The sequence below is a fragment of the Salvia miltiorrhiza genome, chromosome 8 (assembly GCF_028751815.1).
Source record: "Salvia miltiorrhiza cultivar Shanhuang (shh) chromosome 8, IMPLAD_Smil_shh, whole genome shotgun sequence".
NCBI lineage: Eukaryota > Viridiplantae > Streptophyta > Magnoliopsida > Lamiales > Lamiaceae > Salvia > Salvia miltiorrhiza.
In genome coordinates, this window is record NC_080394.1 from 240,156 (window position 1) to 257,996 (window position 17,841).

Below are 17,841 nucleotides of genomic sequence, written 5' to 3' on the forward strand. Positions count from 1 at the left end.
ACTATTTATTATTAAAAATCAAAATTAAAAAAAAAACTATATTGTCCTAATTAATCATAATAATTAATTTTTAATTCAAATAAATAATTATAAATCCTAATTGAATGAGTGAAATCTAATTAATTATCTTAAAAATTATATTAAAATGTAATTAATAAAAAAATATTTTCATTAATTATAATCTAATATTATTAATTTTAAATTCATTAGAAAAAAAATATATTATTTGACAAAACGAAGTAGCTTCGCATACCTCGTTCTTCTCTAAAACGGGGCTTCTTCCTCATTAATTATAACTTAATATTTATTAATCTTAAATTCATGACATTAATCCCGAAGGTTTATTTTTTGAATTGCAAGCTGATAGAAATGTGTTGCCATCATAATAAAGTCAGATTGGTGAAGTTATTGAATTTGTTAAAACTTCACATTGTTTCTCTTATTTTTGTACTCCATATATAGGATGTTAACTATACCAATAACTACTATATACCAATTACTATAGCTTAACAAAATCATTTTATGCGTTGAAAATGAGGTATGGAAACACTTGATCTTCAAGTTGTTATTGATGATTTTATGCGTTGAAAACAAGGTAGATCATGGACTCTTAAATGGTGGGGGACCACATTTAAGAGCCCACCCTCCACTATAGGAGAGCTAACCCCCCGACTTTTACATTTTTATTTTTATTTTGTATTTAATTTTAATGTTGTTTTTAATTCAAATTAGTAACATTTAATTTAACAACTTAAATTTCATTAAAATAAAAATTTAAAATTACATTGATTTAAAAATAAAAATGCATTACAATAAAAATAATAATTAAAAATTATAATGAAAAATTAGAATTAAATATAGGATTATTTTTAAGCTACATTAAGTTGATTATTGAATCACACATTGAAAGCCGGGCGATGAGCCCCCCATAGTTAATGCCCTTGTAGATCATAGCAATGCACATGTACAGGTATGCATGACAATTATGCTCTATAACCGACAATAAAAATATCGAAGTTTCATTTCTTAAAAAACCATTTTTTTTCCACCTAAAGCTCTCGAAATATCAGGACTGACCTAACAAAGAGGTTTACTTTGGGCCATAAGTAGTACCCACTGACGGAGCCGGGGGGCTAGAGCCCCCTCCCAAATTTTGAGTTTTTTTTTTTTTTTTTTTTTTTTTTAATTTTAAAATATATAGATATATGTTTATACCTATTATAAAATAATTTTGTTTTATAAAAAAGTATTTGGTTATTATATTCTCTCATATATACTTAATTTAAGGATAATTCTGTTATTTAAAACTATATAATCTATGAAATATTGTTTGTTATTATTACTATTATACGTGTCTTTTAATAAAAAAATGCCTAATATGTATGAAATGCTAAAAAAAATTATAATGTATTGAAACTAATTTGTAATATATAGAAAATATATAATCTATGAACATGTTGTTTGTTATTATTATTATTATGCTTTCCTTGTAATAAAAAATGTCTTAAATATACGGAATGTCCAAAAAAAGTTTTGTGATATATTGAAACTATATAATCTATGAAAATATTGTTCGTTATTATTAGTATTATGCTCGTATTTTAATAAAAAAAAATACCTTAAATATACAGAATGCCCAAAAAAAATTTCTCGGGAGCTACCGCCCCCGAACCCCGTGCAAGTTTAGCCCCCCCGAACTTAATTCCTGGCTCCGTCCCTGGTAGTACCCGTCCACATAAAGTGTGATCTTTTTACAATTTGGATCCATCCCTAATAAGTGTGTTGTTTTATATTTTCAATCTCATTTGCACTAAAAAAAAAATGATTTAAAATTGCCTACAAATCAATATTGATGTGTCAATTTTTTTTGACTTTATACTCATTTTCTAACTATTTATTAAATGTTGTGTCGCGCAAACCATGCACACCATTGAAGGGTAGTTGTACCAACCAGCTTTAAATTACGACCACAAGTTCCTTATCCTTTTATTCCTCTTTATCTTTACTAATTTACTTCACTCTCACCACTACCAAATCGAGTGTTCCACCAAAGAAATCTGAGCCCGAGTGATATCCTTCAAATTCTTGCAATGGCAGAAGCAGTCGCGTCAATGGCTCTAGAAACCTTGCGCGATTTGTTGTTGGAAGAAGCACGCTTTTTATCCGGTGTTGACGGTGAAGTGAGGCAGCTCCGGAAACAGCTCGAACAGATGACATGTCTGCTCGAAGATGCTGCCAGAAAACGACATGAAAGCAAAATCTTTGTCAAATTGACGTCCGAGGTCAGAGATCTTGTGTACGAAGCGGAAGCTGCCATTGAAAGACACGCAGCTTATCAAGTGTGTTCAAGGAGAAGACGAGGCCTCAGACAGCTCATCCGCAGATATTCTTGTACTATTTTGGAAGACGGCTACTCGCTCCACCAACTAGCCTCCGAGATTTCACAAATCAAATCCGATCTTGGAAGCGTCGCCGATAAATTAATGCTAGCCTTTGGAATCAACATCATCGATCACGGGGAGAGCTCGGCTGCCAGCGATAACAAGAAGAAAATTACCTTCCCCGAATTTGAGATCGGAGACTGTTTTGTGGGGATGGAGGATGAGCTGAAGCAGCTTCGTGATCTCCTAAAACAAGACAACGAGGAGAGAGTTATATCAGTTTGGGGAATGGGGGGATCAGGCAAGACCACCATTGCCAAAAAGCTCTACAACGAGACCAAGTCCAGCTTTGATCTTTCCGCATGGGTTTGCATTAGTCAGCAATGCCAGAGTTTTCAATCAGTTTGGAATGATGTTCTCAAGCAGCTAGAGCATCAAAGCAGGAAAGGTGTAAGTGATGAGGCACAACAAATAAGGGAGGATGTTACAAGTTTGAGCGAGTGGGAGTTGAATGAGCGACTATGCAAGATACAAAGAGACAAGCGTTGCCTCATTGTTGTGGACGATCTTTGGAAAGTTGCTGATTGGAATGGGTTGAAGCATCCTTTCCTCGTTGATGATTTGCAAAGCAAAATCTTAATCACCACGCGCAAAGAGGAAGTTGCAAAGATTGGATGCCCAGTAAAAGTTGGGCATCTAAAAGAGGAAGATGCTTTGGAACTACTCAAGAACAAAGCCTTTCCACATACCAATATTCCAGGTCAGTTGTGTGTATGTATAATAGGGTGCTTTAGTTTCTATATCACAGTTACTTGAATTTTACTTCTAGTATTAAAATTAATATTCTAAAAGATTTACCTGCTAGTAGTTTCTTTTCTTGCATCATCGATTCCAAATTAGATGAGATGTTCTAATTAAGTTATAAAGTTGTACTACTATCCAATTAAATGTCATTTGTTATTTCAATACAGATTTTGCATTTGAGAAAATTGGGAAAGAAATGGTGCAGAAATGTGGGTATTTGCCATTGGCCATTTCTTTACTCGGTGGGGTCTTGAGAATGAAAAATTCGATGGAGTGGGAGTTAGTAAATGAGGATATCAAAGAAGCCATATATAGAGATGAAAGTGAGATTGATGGAGTGCTAAATTTAAGCTATGAAAGTCTACCCTATTATTTGAAGCCTTGCTTTCTCTATATGGGTATATTTCAAGAGGATGAAGATATAAATGTTAACGATCTGTATCACATTTGGATAGCACAAGGCATGATTTCATATGAGTATATTGGAGACAAGGACAAAACTTTGAGGGAAATAGCGGAGCTCTACTTGGGTGAGTTGGTCTCCAGGTCCATAGTCCAAGTCGAAATTTACGATGGTGTCACACCTGGAAGCAAATACAATACATGCAAACTTCATGATGTAGTAAGAGAACTATGTTTGAAATTGGGGGAAAGGGAGGATTTCGGTGTGCAGATTTTGGAGTATCAAAGTGGGAACTTAAGTACCTTACTACAGCAAGCTTCCTCGAATAAAATACGACATTTGGCTATCCATTTCAGAACAAGAGAAGTCAAACTGGAACCAGTCGAGCTTGGAGAAGATAGCAGCAAACATTTAAGGTCACTTCAAATGTTCAATCACAGTTATTCTGATGAGTATCCTTGGCAACGTGTAGTTAATTTTCAGAAATTCAAATTGCTGAGAGATCTTGTTATGGTGGGATTCGAATTTGCTAGAAGGAAGTTACCGAAAGAAATCACTAATCTTGTTCACCTTAGACGTTTGTCTTTAAAAAGATGTGAATTTGATAAGATACCGTTGTCCATAAGGAATTTGGTATACATTGATACACTTGATTTAGCTGCTTCGTGGAATGTTGAAGTTCCAAATGTTTTTAAGGAGTTGGTACATTTAAAGCACTTGATTCTTCCCTATTATGGGAAGGAAAATATTGGAAGTCATATATTAACATTGGACGAGGGAGTGGTTGAGTTGGAGAGTCTGATGGCATTGGATAGTAGAGTGCATGAATTAAAATGTGTGAACAAAATGAAGAATCTGCGACGTTTTGATGCACGCATATTCGACAATGAAAGATTGTCAGCCATGATCGACGGCATTGCTATCATGGACAAGTTATCCTTTTGTAGGGTTAGAATAGAAGAGGGTTGTGAGTTAGGAAGAAACGAGGGAGTGTTGAAAAAGGCATTCACATGTCCCAATCTTCATAATTTGGTGATTCAAGTTAAGTTGGGGAAGGCGCTGCCAGAGTGCTGCAAGCGTGACTTCATGAGCTCTAAACTTACGAGTTTGTGGCTGTCAAAATGTGAGATTGAGGATGATCCAATGGGGATACTGGGGAACCTTCCTTGCTTGACATATTTGTATTTATGCTGGAAATCATTTGTGGGGGAGGAGATGACGTGTCCATCAAACAGTTTTCGTTGTCTCAAGAGGCTTGGGCTATCTGAATTACCAAAGTTGAGGGAGTGGAGAGTGGAGGCAGGAGCCATGCCCCTTCTCTCTGAATTGGAGATCTATGATTGTTCCAGTCTGAAGATGCTTCCACATGGTTTGAGTGGCATTTCTACTCTTCGGAAACTGGAGATTACTGGAATGGCAGAAATGGGGAAGAGGGTATCGGCATCAGGAGAGGATTTCCACAAAGTCAGCCATGTCACTTCAATTATCATCCAAGACTAGTCTAGTCTCCACCCACCCAGAAAAGGTATCTCATTTCTCTCTCATTTTCAATCTTAGTTTTTAATATTACCTTTCACCGTATTTGTAATTACCAAGCTGGTTCATAGAGTTAACTGTTTGTCATTTAGCATCAGAACTATATAGTTTTTTTTTTTTTTATGTTTAATTTGTTTTTGGTAGTTAGTATTTGTTCGTTAAAAGCTTATAATTAACCTCTTCCAAAGTGTTTGGCATAATAAAATCATGAATAACTTATAACATGTAAAATAACCTCTAAGCTCCCAAAAAAAAAAATGTTCACCAACCCCATCTTATATTTTCATTATCTTATAAGTAACGATTAATTTACAAAATAATTCTACTAAGTTTTGTTACTTTTAATATATATCTTTCTCATTTCATTGCTTTCGTCTATGATTATTATCCTTCTATGTATCACAATTCTTAATTATAAGCTTAATTATCCAAATACTTTGACAATTTATAAGCTCTCAAGACATATCATAAATATTAGACATATTATAAATATTCTCAAACTCATTATTATGTTTTTATATTCATCAGTAGCTTTTTTATTATTGTCGATTTCCAGGTTGAGCATTGGTTTTCTGGAAGGTATGTTCTTCGGTAAGGTTTTAATGAAGCTCAGCTCATTGTAAGGTTGACATCGCCTTATTTATTTTTTAATTTTACTTTTTATTTATTTGTTTATTTATTCATTTTTTGTGTGTTGCAGGTCAAATTTCTTCCCCGTTCGAGTTGCAGTGTCGTTGCTGCATTTCTCAAGTCTTCCTCTTTGTACTCTTTTCTCTTCAAAAAAATGTTTTTCTTAGTTATGTAATTGTGTGTGAGGAAATGTTTAGAATCCAGGTGATTTAAAGTTGTGTTGGTTAATAAGAGATATACTGTATTCAAAGTGGTGTTATGTTTGAATTGAATTGATGGTTTGTAATGCCTAGCTAATCAAGTTGTTGCTATTCTACGTTATTCTGCTCTGATGAAATGTTTTGCTTTAATTATTTATGTAATCATTTTATTATTGAGTGAAATGAACTTACAACTTGCTTTTGCAAGAACATTTTCACTCATTTCCAAGAACACAAGCCTTCCTAATATTTACATCCACACATATATGTATAAGGATTAATTATGCTTTGTGTCCCAACTTTCAGTGTTTTTAAGAAAAATGTCTTCAACTTTCGTTTTTTATTAAACATGTACAACTCCATTTTTTAACATTTTCCAAAAAATATCCTGCTATACAAGATTAGGCAACACAATGCGCTAGCAATTAGGGAATCATCAAAAGCAGCCATGTGATGTGAGGGTATGCATCACTAGGAAGGCACTTATCTGTGTCACATGCTTTGCATTGGCTGCAAAGAAGACCACTCCTCGTACGTGCAACATCAGCCGCCACGGCTGCTTGAACGACAACTAGGGCTATCGCTAGAGAAACGAAGTAGCTTCGTATACTTTGTTCTTCTCTGAAACGAGGCTTCGATTCTCATTAATTATTAATCCCGAAGATTTATTTTTTGAATTGCAAGCTGATACAAATGTGTTGTCATCATAATAAAGTCGATTGGTAAAGTTATTGAATTTGTTAAAACTTCGCATTGTTTCTCTTATTTTTATAATATATATGATATTGTTAACTATACCGGTCACTATATACCATTTTATGTATTGAAAATAAGGTATGAAAACACTTGATCTTCAAGTTGTTATTGTTGATGATTTAATTTTTCGAAATGTTAGATTCTTATAAAACACTTGATGAACATGTTCACGATCTAACGAGCCAAATACTACTAAGCTCAAGTTTGGTTTGTTTATTTATGGAGCTTCTCTAAATGAATTTGAACGAACTTTTTTCGAGCCAAGCTCCGAATAGTTCGCGAGCGGCTTGGTTAATTTACAGCCCTAGCTAGAGCTGGAACGTGGGTTTCCTTAGCACTTTGGTTGGTGCGGCTGATGTTCAAAAAGTGATTAATTCCCATTCTCCCTAATCCATGTTCGGATAAGCTTATTTGGCACTTCTCGGATAATGAGAGGTATTCGGTGAAAATTGCCTATAAGTTAGCAAGAGCTCTTACGCACGATGATTCCTATCGTGTCGAGGGACATTGGAGGTTAGGAACTTTCTTTGGCGAGCTGCGAGGAACCGACCAAGGAAAATCTTCTCTCTCGTGGTATTACTGTTGGGGGCAAGTGCCCGATTTGTCGTTCGGGCTTTGAGAATTTGTGGCACATCTTCTTCTACTGCCCTTTTGCGGAAGATTGTTGGCGTGTTGGTCATTTAAAAAGGCAAATATCTGTATGCTATTATGGCAAATCTGGAAGGAGTGCATGCAATGCTGTTGTTTGGCGCGACACTACCCGCTCGGTGCTCATGGCTGTTGAGTGCCGAAAAGAATGGTATCGTCATGTTAAGCGAGATCATAATGCTAACGCTCATTCTTTAGCGAAAGCGGCGAGGGATATAAGTACACAACATGTTTGGGATGAAACTCCGGCCTTTGTGGTGGGCCATCTCCATTCACCATGCTCTTCTGATCAATAATATTATCCTCTCGTTCTCTCAAAAAAAAAAAAAAAATTGGATATTTGTTATAAGAATAAAAGTTCAAATAATCAATGATTATATTGAGGAATTAAAAGACAAAAAATCTTAAGAGTTGGGAAATTTAAAAAAATATGCATTGACTATTGGTGAAAGGTAGGTGTACCCAGGGGCGGACGCACCTAAAGTCAAGGGAAGTTAATTGCCACCCCTTGATTTTTGATATGAAATATCTATAACTCTCAAATATCTATAACTTTCGCTATCTATCTTAGCAAATCAGAGTGTTCACTGACAACCAAACAATCAAAGCTTCGAATTGTTGCAATGGCAGAAGCAGTATTGTCGATTGCTCTAGAAACCGTGCGTGATTTGTTGTTGGAAGAGGCAAAGTTTTTATACGGCGTGGGCGATGAAGTGAAGGAGCTCGAGTGGCAGCTGAAAGAGATGAAGTGTCTCATCAAAGATGCCGATAGAAGACGGCATGAAAGCGAAACCATTTTGAATTGGATCTCAGATATCAAAGATCTTGTGCACAGAGCCGAAGCTGCCATTGAAAGACATGCAGCTTATCAAGTGTGTTCAAGGAGAAGACGAGGCCGAGGCCTCACACAGCTCATCCGCAGATATTCTTGTATTTTGGAAGATTGCTACTCGCTCCACCAACTAGGCTCGGAGATTTCACCGATCAAATCCCGTCTTGAAAGGATAAACAAGGAAATGTTAAAAAGTGGGATAAAGAAGAGCATCATCAACAATACAGATGAAGGGGAGAGCTCGTCCGCCAACAACAGAGCAAGGAAGAGTTTCCCTGAATTCGAGATCGGAGACTGTTTCGTGGGGATGAAGGATGAGCTGAAGCAGCTTGGTAATCTCCTAAGGCAAGACAACGAGGATAGAGTTATATCAGTGTGGGGAATGGGGGGATCAGGCAAGACCACCATTGCTAAAAAGCTCTACAACGAGACCAAGACCAGCTTTGATCTTTGCGCATGGGTTTGCATTAGTCAGCAATGTCAGAGTTTTCGATCAGTTTGGGAGGATGTTCTGAAGCAGCTAGACCCACAAATAAGGGAGGACCTGAACGAGTCTCAGTTGAATGAGCGACTGCGCAAGATACAAACAGAGAAGCGGTGCCTCATTGTTGTCGATGATCTTTGGGAAACTTCTCATTGGAATGGGTTGAAGCATCCCTTCCTTGTTCATGATTTGCAAAGCAAAATCTTGATCACCACGCGCGAACAGGAAGTTGCAGAGATTGGATGCCCAGTAAAACTTGGGCTTCTAAAAGAGGAAGATGCTTTGGAACTACTCAAGATGAAAACCTTTCCACATGCCAACATTCCTGCAGGTTACTTCATACATTCTAGTTGGCTTTTGGCTACTTTACAAATTAATTATATACCCATCTTTTTAATTGTTGCATTGATTCTTCCTCACTCAAGCCAAATGTTGTGCTGAAATTTATTCATTTTCACTATTCGATGATCGGCATTAATTCGTTATTTTATATTTGAATGCAGAGTTTGCATTGGAATTTCTTTTTGAGAAAATTGGGAAAGAAATGGTGCAGAAATGTGGGTATTTGCCGTTGGCAATTTCTTTGCTCGGTGGAGTCTTGAGAATGAAAAATTCGATGAAGGATTGGGAGTTAGTAAATGAGGATATCAAAGAAGCCATATATCGAGATGAAAGTGAGATTGATGGAGTGCTAAATTTAAGCTATGAAAGTCTACCCTATTATTTGAAGCCTTGCTTTCTCTATATGGGTATATTTGAAGAGGACAAAGAAATAAATGTTGAGAATCTATACAGGATGTGGATAGCACAAGACACGATTTCATATGAGAAAATTCGAGGCAAGGACAAAACTTTGAGGGAAATAGCGGAGCTCTACTTGGGTGAGTTGGCTTCCAGGTCCATCGTCCAAGTTGAAATTAATGTTGGTGGTTTCAGATATAGAGGAAAATATAGGAGCTGCAAACTTCATGATGTAGTAAGAGAACTATGTTTGAAATTGGGGAAAAGGGAGGATTTTGGTGTACTGAGTTTGGAGTATCAAAGTGGGAAACTTAGTACCTTACTGCGGCAAGCTTCCTCTCATATGAAAATACGACATTTGGCTATCCACTTCAGAACAAGAGCAGTCGAAGTGGAACCTGACGAGCTTGGAGAAGATACTAGCAAACATTTAAGGTCTCTTCAAATGTTCAATCGCGGTAATTTTGGTAAGTTTCCCCCGCCAAGCATCGTTGATTTTCATAAATTCAAATTGCTCAAGGATCTAGTTATGGTGGGATTCGCATTTGCAGGAAGAAAGTTACCGAAAGGAATCACTAATCTTGTTCACCTTAAATGTTTACGTTTAGAAAGTTGTGAATTTGATAAGCTACCGACGTCCATAAGAAATTTGGTATACATGGATACCCTTGATTTAAGTCTTTCGAAGAATGTTGAAGTTCCAAATGTTTTTAAGGAGTTGGTACGTTTAAAGCACTTGCTTCTTCCCTATTATGGGAAGGAAAATATTGGAAGTTATAGATTAACATTGGACGAGGGAGTGGTTGAGTTGGAGAGTCTGGTGGGGTTGGATAGTCGAGTGCATGAATTAAAATGTCTGAACAAAATGAAGAATCTACGAAGATTCTCAACAAGTATACACGACAACAAATGCTTGTCAGCCATAATCGACGCCATTGCTAACATGGACAAGTTAGTGTATTGTTCAGTTGAAATCACGGGGGATTGTGAGTTAGAAACAAATGAGGGAGTGTTGAACAAGGCATTCACATGTCCGAATCTTCATGACTTGTCAATTAGAGTTAAGATAGGGAAGGCGCTGGTAGAGTGGTGTGGGCGTGACTTCATGATGAACTCTAAACTCACGAAATTGCTCTTGATAGAATGCGAGATTGAGGATGATCCAATGGGGATACTGGGGAAGCTTCCTTGCTTGAGAGATTTGTCTTTTGGGTGGAAATCATTTGTCGGGGAGGAGATGACGTGTCCATCAAACAGTTTTCCTCGCCTCGAGTGGCTTCGTATATTTGCTTTACCAAAGTTGAGGGAGTGGAGAGTGGATGCCGGAGCCATGCCCCTTCTCTCTCAATTATGGATGTATTATTGTTCTAGTCTGGAGATGCTTCCAGATGGATTGAGTGGCATTTCTACTCTTCGGGAACTGCATATCTATGGAATGCCAGAAATGGGGAAGAGGGTATCGGCATCAGGAGAGGATTTCCACAAACTCACCCATGTCCCTTCACTAATCATCCGATGAGTCTAGTCTCCTCCCACTCACGTAAGGGATCTCACGACTAAAAAAACGCTCATACGTAACGGTAATTTTCCGTTATCTACGTACCAAAAAAAGCGTCCTATATAGTGGTGTTATGTATGAGGGCGCTCATACATAACGGTAAATATTTTTGGACTTATATTTTGAAATAAATGTGTATATATATACTTGAAGCCTGACAATGGAGTGGTGCCCATATTTTAATAATTCCTTGTAGTATTAATTAATCTGTTTGATTTTCATGATTCTGCACAATTAATATTGCTTACTTCCATATGTAGTTCTTTTAATTTGGTGAGATTCCACCCCTGGCCTGAGTCTTTGTTTTTTGCCCATGTTTTCACAACTAATCTCATCTCATTAATCTAACTCAATTCTTAATTATTTTCTAATTGAGGCAAATATTTTATTCAGTATTAATTAAACCAATAACTAGGCTTTGTTTTATTAGTCTTATTTATTTCCTTTTGTTTTCGCAGTTAATATTTGTTCACTAAAAGCTTATAACCTCATATAGTCAAACAACCTCTTGATTTTGTTTTATTTCTTAAAGTTAATTCTTATGCTAAACAAATAAACATCATTTTATTATTGAGTGAAATGAACTTACAATTTGCTTTTGCTAGAACATTTTCTCTCATTAAGCTTCCTAATATTTACATGCACGTATGTACATAATATTGGTTAATTATGCTTTGTAGTGTCCTTAACTTTCAGCATTTTTACGAAAAATGTCTCCAACTTTCAATTTTAAGCATTTTCAAAAAGTGTCTCGTTGTACAAAATCAGACGACAAAGTGATAAGTCACCTTGTTGGATTCTTAAGTGATTTTTTTTTTCCACCTCTCCCAATCAAACGATGATGTTCCACCTAAGAATCCGACAAAATAACTTATTACTCCCTCCGTTCAAGCTATTTTGAGACTTTTTTCTTGGGCACGTGAAAGTGTTTTGTGTATAGGTGAAAAACTGAAAAGTTAAATAAAGGATAAAATTTTTGTCAAATAAAGAAATGTCTCAAGATAGGTGAGACGGAGGGAGTATTTCATCATTAAAATTTTGCATATCGAGATATTTTCTATAAAATGCTGAAAATTGGGAATTTTTTAATAAAAGGCTGAAAGTTGAGGAATCAAAATATGATTATATGTTTAGCACACCCAAGCCAAAAAAAAAATAGAAAAACCAAATGAAAGATGCAACAGAAAAGAATTAACTAAAAGAAAAAAAAAATCATGCACCAGTTATGCATGACAGCATCCTGTGGCTCCTAAACCTCACAATTTGCTTCTTAGGAGGAGGAGCACCACCACCGCCCTCCAACGCCAAGAAACCTCCGGCGCCGGGGCGGCCGTCAATCACCACGGAGCTGCAGCGCCGGTGGTGGGCCCCACGGCGGCCCGACCGCGTATCATCGGGTCCGGGCGTGGCGTACCCTCTCCTGCCCATATATTCATCGCGGTCGCGGCCGTCGTCTTTCACGTAGAAGTCGGCGATGTTGTACGGCTGCGCTGCCTCGCCGGAAGAGAGGCACTCGTATTTCCGGCGAGTCTGGCTCTTCTTCAATGACTTGTACACCAATGGTATCAACCCTTCCATTTTCTTCTGCTTGACCTTTTTTTTTATTCCTTTTTTTGGAGCAAGTGAGATTATATGAAGACTTTGTTGGTTCAAATTATATGGGTTTGGTGGGAGTTTGATTTGGATTTTTTTTTTTTTGCTACTATTTTTTTTCTATACTTTTTATATTAGTGTATGAGAGTTGGAGGCACACCACACGTTATCTTTTGCTTGACTTGCATAAAAATACAACATATGTAGAAAAAACTTTAAGGGTGGTTTTTTTTCAATTAGTCTGATCCTTTGAAGAAATACACATAATATTTTTTTCTTCAATCAATGATGGATTCATTATTATATGATAATGCTTGTTGTTTATGTGTGTGCGTTGATAACATTGACAATTAATGTACATGTAGATGTGATGGTGAAATGATTTTAAAAACAGTTAAGTATTAATTTCAACAAGTATATATTGCTGCTTTGCTTAATCATAATTGTTATTTTGATATTTCATTTTAGTTATATAGCAAGAAAAATTGTCACTTTTTTATTGTTTGATAAATAATTTTAAAAACAGTACGATAGTGTTATTTGATTTTAAAACCTTTAATTTAAATATGAACTATTCTACCGCTAAATTAACACAATAGTTATCACTTTTTCAAGAAAAAGAAATATATTTAAAATGGCAATTAACTAGATGAATGATTGAGGCAGAGATGAAATTATCATACACGTAAAATGACACGTCCTATCACATTATGTTTAATTAGTGTCAATAGCAATTAACAAGTGAAAATGTGATTAATTATTAAAATATGTACAGAATTCCAAATGGTTAAGGGAAGAGAAAGGAATAACTTGCGCATTTATTCTTTCTATTTGTAATAATTAGTTATATATTCCCTCTCCCTCTCTCTCTCTTGATTTGGTCAAACTAAGGTAGTAGTTTCCATGCTAAATGGATATATGTAACATAAGCTATTGAAAGGCATGTTCTTAGCTACCACTATTATCATCTAATAAATAATTAATTAAGTGTAGGTTTGGATGCATCTTACTACAGATAAATTCATCTAGTGCTCGAGTCAATTTGTAATTATCATTTAAGTAGAAAAATTCTTAATTAAATTCAATAAAGCTAAATATAAAATTTAGGGGGGCAATAGAGATCTTATTCAGAATTTTATCTCCCTCTTTGTGCTGAGTCAGGTAGGAAGAATATTTCTTTTGAAGGTCGTCATTTAATAATTAATTAATTCAGACTATGGCTACCTAAGATGGAAACTCATAAAAGTAAATTAGTCTGATAGCTATGTTTGAGCTGCTGCTTGACATTATCTTAAAAACGTGAAATTAAGAATTTTGACTTTGGTTTTATTTAAGACTCTGAAAAAAATAATTATACATTTATTCCAAAATAATTCACACTCCTATTCAACTGTACTTGGATATTCAACCACCAAAAATAATGATAAATCTCACTACTTTATAAGAGAAAATAAATAAATTGCCAGATATATTTCAAGATCACATTTGCATATCAGAGAAGTGAAGTTGATAAGGGCAATTTGCTCCAACAAGTTCAAAGCTTAATATTCTCTTCTTCCTCAACAAGCACATGACTCAAATATCAGCAAATTCTGCTACATAATTTGCTGATAAATGTTGGAATTTTAAGTTAAACGATGGTAAAAAGAAGGCGATGATACCTTCAAGGCGCAGTTCTATCTTTGAAGTGGAAAGTTCAACGAAGTGAGACGTATGCAACGTATTGAGGCTTCGTTCATCAGCATCGCGTCTAGCTGCTGTTCGCTGCCTTGAAGAAAACATCGATTTTAGGGTGCTCTTGGCTCATGTCCTGCTATAGAAACAATATAGAGTGATTGAACTGATAAGTAACGCGTTTTCTTGTTAAATACAAAACATTTTCCCAACAAATCACACTAAAAACTCACATAGCAAAAGATATATCCAAGCAATAAGTGTGTGATTATCAAGATTATAGAAATCCTTATGCCAATATATAAATTGGTGACAATTGTTGCTTTTCACACCTATAATTTCCCATTTTAGTGAATATTATTAGCTTTTCATTATCTTCACATAAGCACCATCATATCTCTCCTCACAACTCATAAAAGATTTTGTGATGCTTTTTGCAAAAAACAGTTTAAGGCAGCAAGGATATTCAGACATCAATGTTGTAATCTGCAGTAGAAATTCATAATCAAGCTATCTTACAAGGTTACTTTAAGAATGAACTTACTTGTAGTTGTGACTACTTGACATGAAACGAGCGATTCTCCCGGATATCCGCCCAATCCGAATCACAAGACACGGCCAAGTCGCCCCCATTGGTGCATATCGACTCAGCACATGCATCTGGTCCATCTCCAGCTGCTTTCTCCTTAGGCGCTGCACGGATGCAAGGTTCGTATTCAAGAAGAATGGGTGAAACGTCCTTATCCATACACGGATCTTTCTCTCTATGGTTTTTTTCTTCGTCTCTTCTTGGCTTGAGCTGCTGATCCGAACACCCAAAAGCATCAATCTCTTCATCCGACAGACAGGGGCAGCAATCAAATTCATCACGCTCGTCAATTCTGCACCACTCTAGTCCATCTCTCCATGATATCCTCATCTGGGATAGTGTCAAGTTCTCTAATGTTGAACTGGACTCCCAAGAACAAACACTATCCACATTTTTCTCGAGCTGAACGGGGACAGATGAACGAGAAGATGAATCCAACCTCACTGAATCTAGAGTTTCTGTTACTGAATCAAGCTCAAACTGGACAAAACTTCTCTGATATTCCTCCACATTCGACCTTCTAATACACTCGTACGAGCTGCACTCAGAGCTCGGTGTCTGAATGATATTTCCACTGCTCAAAGAGACTGCTGAGCTATCCCCCTCTCCTAAACTGACACTAAGAAAGTTAGAAACTGAATTGGGAGTAGCAGCTGACAAAGGATCACGCATTTTCTCGTCTGAATTTTCCAAGAAATACGAATTTTCTTGACGAGAAAGCATAAAGATCCCAACTTTCCCCAGATTTTCTGCACCATCTACACTACCACTGCCTCTAAAGTCACTGTCTAGACATCCTAACTCGCATAATGTTGAAGGCGAAGACATTAAATCAAGAGCAAGAGAAGCATTACCACAACTCATCTCACACTCTTCTACCTTATTAATCTCCAAATCACTTCCACGATCCTCGCCCCCCTCGTTGCACGGAGAGAGCAGCCAGCGCACCGAGGCCTCACTAGGCAAAGGAATCAAAGGATCCTGCAAATCATCAACCACCTTCTTATCATTCTCTTCATCATCAAAGAGATTCACCTTCTCAAAACCTCCTCTCAAACTCCCTCTTCGCCTGCATTTCCTCTTATCAGTCACCCCAGATAGAAGGTGGCCTGCACCGTAACAAACCGGAGTTGCAGCTGATTTCGAAACCACCATTTTCGATTGGATTTCAGGGGAGACTGAAACCTCAACCGGTGGAGTTTTCGCAGAAGCAGCACTGCCATTGCCACCATTGGACTCCTCTGCGGCATTTCTTCGAACACCCGAGCTGACAACTGGAGTTGAGCTCTTGAATAGTGGTGTTTCCCCCAATTTTTCAAGATTCTTCTTCAAAACCTTCACTGAATTCCCCCGACCACAAGAAATCTTCGACGTTTGAGCTGCTTTAGAAATGGAATCTGTCTTCTTCTTCGGCTTCTCGGAATAGGGTTTCCTTGGCAGCTCATTCTCTTTGGATCTGACCGATTTCGCAGAGAAATTGCTTCCTGATTTGGGCAAAGATCTGGGCTTTCTCCCCAACCGAGCCCTCGAAGAAGATGAAGCATCAGAAGATGAGTTTGAAGAAATTAAAAATCTCAAATTTCGAGGTTCAGCTGATGCAGGGGCAGCAGCAGAAGATGAGTTTGAGGCAATTTTAGTGTTGGATTTATGAAATTGAACGGCGCTGAGATTCAGAAGCGGGCTTCTCTTCTCGCTTTTCATCTTCTGCTTCAAGCTCAACCCTTTTTTCTGGGCCTCCATCATCAGACATAGCAGAATTTTTGGTGTCTGCAAATTTTTTGATTCAAACTCAGCTTCACTTGTTTTTGCTTTGTTCTTGCTTAGTGACCGTTGGGCTCACAACACTACAAATTTTAAAAAGGTTAGTTGACTCTATTTGCTTCCAATTATTTACAACCTACTTATAATAGAGTCAATTAATAATTAATTGCACTAATTAATTAGAGCTGGACCAGTAAATTACAAAAATTTGGATCAGAGTGAATTATTTTATTTTTGTAATAATCCCTTAACATTATTGAGGCAAAGTATTTATACAACATGTAAAAACATTTACAAAAAAGTTTTTAAATTAAGTCAAGTATAAGAATATAGTGGGCCCATACTCCACTAAATTCTACAAGCCAATTGGGCCTTAGAAATATAGTGGGCCGGGCTTTTGAGTTTTATATTATGTTCAATAAGATTTGGGCCATAAAATTGACTTTGCTAAATTTACTTACAATATTTATAGGTCCAATATACTTTCATCGAACCAAACTTGGCCCAATTAGGGCGAAAATATTGATTGATTGCAACTCTTTTTTTTTCTATTTCTTTTTTTTTATGCATTTTGATTCATATTTGGATTTCAAACAGTGTTTATTTCTTTTTATTCGGCTTCATATTTTTTTTTTAAGATTTAAAAATGAAGCCGGTTAAAGCAAAACAATGGATTTGTGACGACTTGGTTATGAGTTCGAATACTATACTAAATAAAATAGTTTAATTCGAAATTGTTATTGATCATTTTTTTTTAAAGTTCGGAATTAATCCATAGTGTTTGCTGATTTTTTTCTCTCATAAAAGAAAAAAAAAATACTTTATTAATTTAAGTTGAATTGATTTTCACAAATTACAAATTTCAGCAAATTCTGGAACTTTTGGCCATATTCGCTGCGAAATTAAATGTCTAAGAGAGCTAATTAAATTTATAATAATTAATAGTTGAGTGAAGTTGATTAGATTTTGTTTAAAGAACTTTTGTACCTACTAACACTTTTGTTGCGAAATTATAATCATAGCAAAACGAAAAAAAAAAAGGCACGGATACTTGTTTTTAATTTGGGGAAATAATTAGTTTTGAACTTTTCACAAATTGCAAATTCGGGTAAATATTTGGACTTTTAGCCATACTAATTAATCTTCGAGGGCCAAAAAAATCTAAAAGTGTGGAAAAAGGGATTAATTAGATTTTTGTTTAAAGTGTGGAAGCATGAGAGAATTAATTAAGTTGATAACAGTGACTGGCAG

The 17,841-nt window shown here is 36.2% G+C and overlaps 4 protein-coding genes across 10 annotated transcripts; 2 read left to right on the forward strand and 2 right to left on the reverse strand.

The window, feature by feature from the left end:
- The first annotated feature begins 1,773 nt into the window (after positions 1–1,773).
- On the forward strand, positions 1,774–6,075 carry LOC130999661 (putative disease resistance protein At1g50180). 6 transcript variants are annotated; one of them, XR_009093558.1, is made up of 4 exons: positions 1,774–3,141; positions 3,353–5,113; positions 5,681–5,748; positions 5,825–6,075. XR_009093558.1 is itself a non-coding variant. In XM_057925261.1 (4 exons), exons 1-2 carry the CDS (start codon positions 2,091–2,093, stop codon positions 5,086–5,088), a joined length of 2,787 nt encoding a protein of 928 aa, XP_057781244.1. In that variant the 5' UTR covers positions 1,774–2,090; the 3' UTR covers positions 5,089–5,113; positions 5,681–5,703; positions 5,825–6,075. The 6 variants fall into 6 exon arrangements, 3 of the variants coding, with proteins under 3 accessions (XP_057781244.1, XP_057781243.1, XP_057781245.1); XR_009093559.1 differs by having other exon boundaries at positions 5,681–5,743; XR_009093560.1 differs by having other exon boundaries at positions 5,681–5,715.
- A 1,906-nt stretch (positions 6,076–7,981) lies between these two features.
- Positions 7,982–10,611, forward strand: LOC130996982 (putative disease resistance protein At1g50180). The gene is made up of 3 exons (XM_057922263.1): positions 7,982–9,005; positions 9,178–10,496; positions 10,558–10,611. The coding sequence occupies exons 1-3, from the start codon at positions 7,982–7,984 to the stop codon at positions 10,609–10,611; spliced, it is 2,397 nt and encodes a 798-aa protein (XP_057778246.1).
- Position 10,612: 1 nt separating this feature from the next.
- On the reverse strand, positions 10,613–12,794 carry LOC130999663 (uncharacterized). Its single transcript, XM_057925265.1, has 2 exons — positions 12,194–12,794; positions 10,613–10,843 (listed from the first exon to the last, which is right to left on the reverse strand). The coding sequence occupies exons 1-2, from the start codon at positions 12,549–12,551 to the stop codon at positions 10,764–10,766; spliced, it is 438 nt and encodes a 145-aa protein (XP_057781248.1). The 5' UTR covers positions 12,552–12,794; the 3' UTR covers positions 10,613–10,763.
- Positions 12,795–14,035: 1,241 nt separating this feature from the next.
- Positions 14,036–16,809, reverse strand: LOC130999662 (uncharacterized). Of its 2 annotated transcripts, none has more exons than XM_057925264.1 (2): positions 14,785–16,809; positions 14,036–14,376 (listed from the first exon to the last, which is right to left on the reverse strand). In XM_057925264.1, the coding sequence occupies exon 1, from the start codon at positions 16,570–16,572 to the stop codon at positions 14,797–14,799; it is 1,776 nt and encodes a 591-aa protein (XP_057781247.1). In that variant the 5' UTR covers positions 16,573–16,809; the 3' UTR covers positions 14,036–14,376; positions 14,785–14,796. The 2 variants fall into 2 exon arrangements, with proteins under 2 accessions (XP_057781247.1, XP_057781246.1); XM_057925263.1 differs by having other exon boundaries at positions 14,036–14,379; positions 14,785–16,702.
- Between the last annotated feature and the right edge of the window lie 1,032 nt (positions 16,810–17,841).

Excerpts from the sequence above, each read along its gene's own strand:
- LOC130999661 (XM_057925260.1), top strand. The coding sequence starts at position 2,091 with ATGGCAGAAGCAGTCGCGTCAATGGCTCTAGAAACCTTGCGCGATTTG. Across the intron at positions 3,142-3,352 it reads TCCACATACCAATATTCCAG|ATTTTGCATTTGAGAAAATT; the intron begins GTCAGTTGTGTG and ends ATTTCAATACAG.
- LOC130996982 (XM_057922263.1), top strand. The coding sequence starts at position 7,982 with ATGGCAGAAGCAGTATTGTCGATTGCTCTAGAAACCGTGCGTGATTTG. Across the intron at positions 9,006-9,177 it reads ACATGCCAACATTCCTGCAG|AGTTTGCATTGGAATTTCTT; the intron begins GTTACTTCATAC and ends ATTTGAATGCAG. Across the intron at positions 10,497-10,557 it reads TTAAGATAGGGAAGGCGCTG|AATGCGAGATTGAGGATGAT; the intron begins GTAGAGTGGTGT and ends TGCTCTTGATAG.
- LOC130999663 (XM_057925265.1), bottom strand. The coding sequence starts at position 12,551 with ATGGAAGGGTTGATACCATTGGTGTACAAGTCATTGAAGAAGAGCCAG. Across the intron at positions 10,844-12,193 it reads GATGCTGTCATGCATAACTG|ATATGCAGTTCCCGAAGAGT; the intron begins GTGCATGATTTT and ends GGCATTCCATAG.
- LOC130999662 (XM_057925264.1), bottom strand. The coding sequence starts at position 16,572 with ATGATGGAGGCCCAGAAAAAAGGGTTGAGCTTGAAGCAGAAGATGAAA.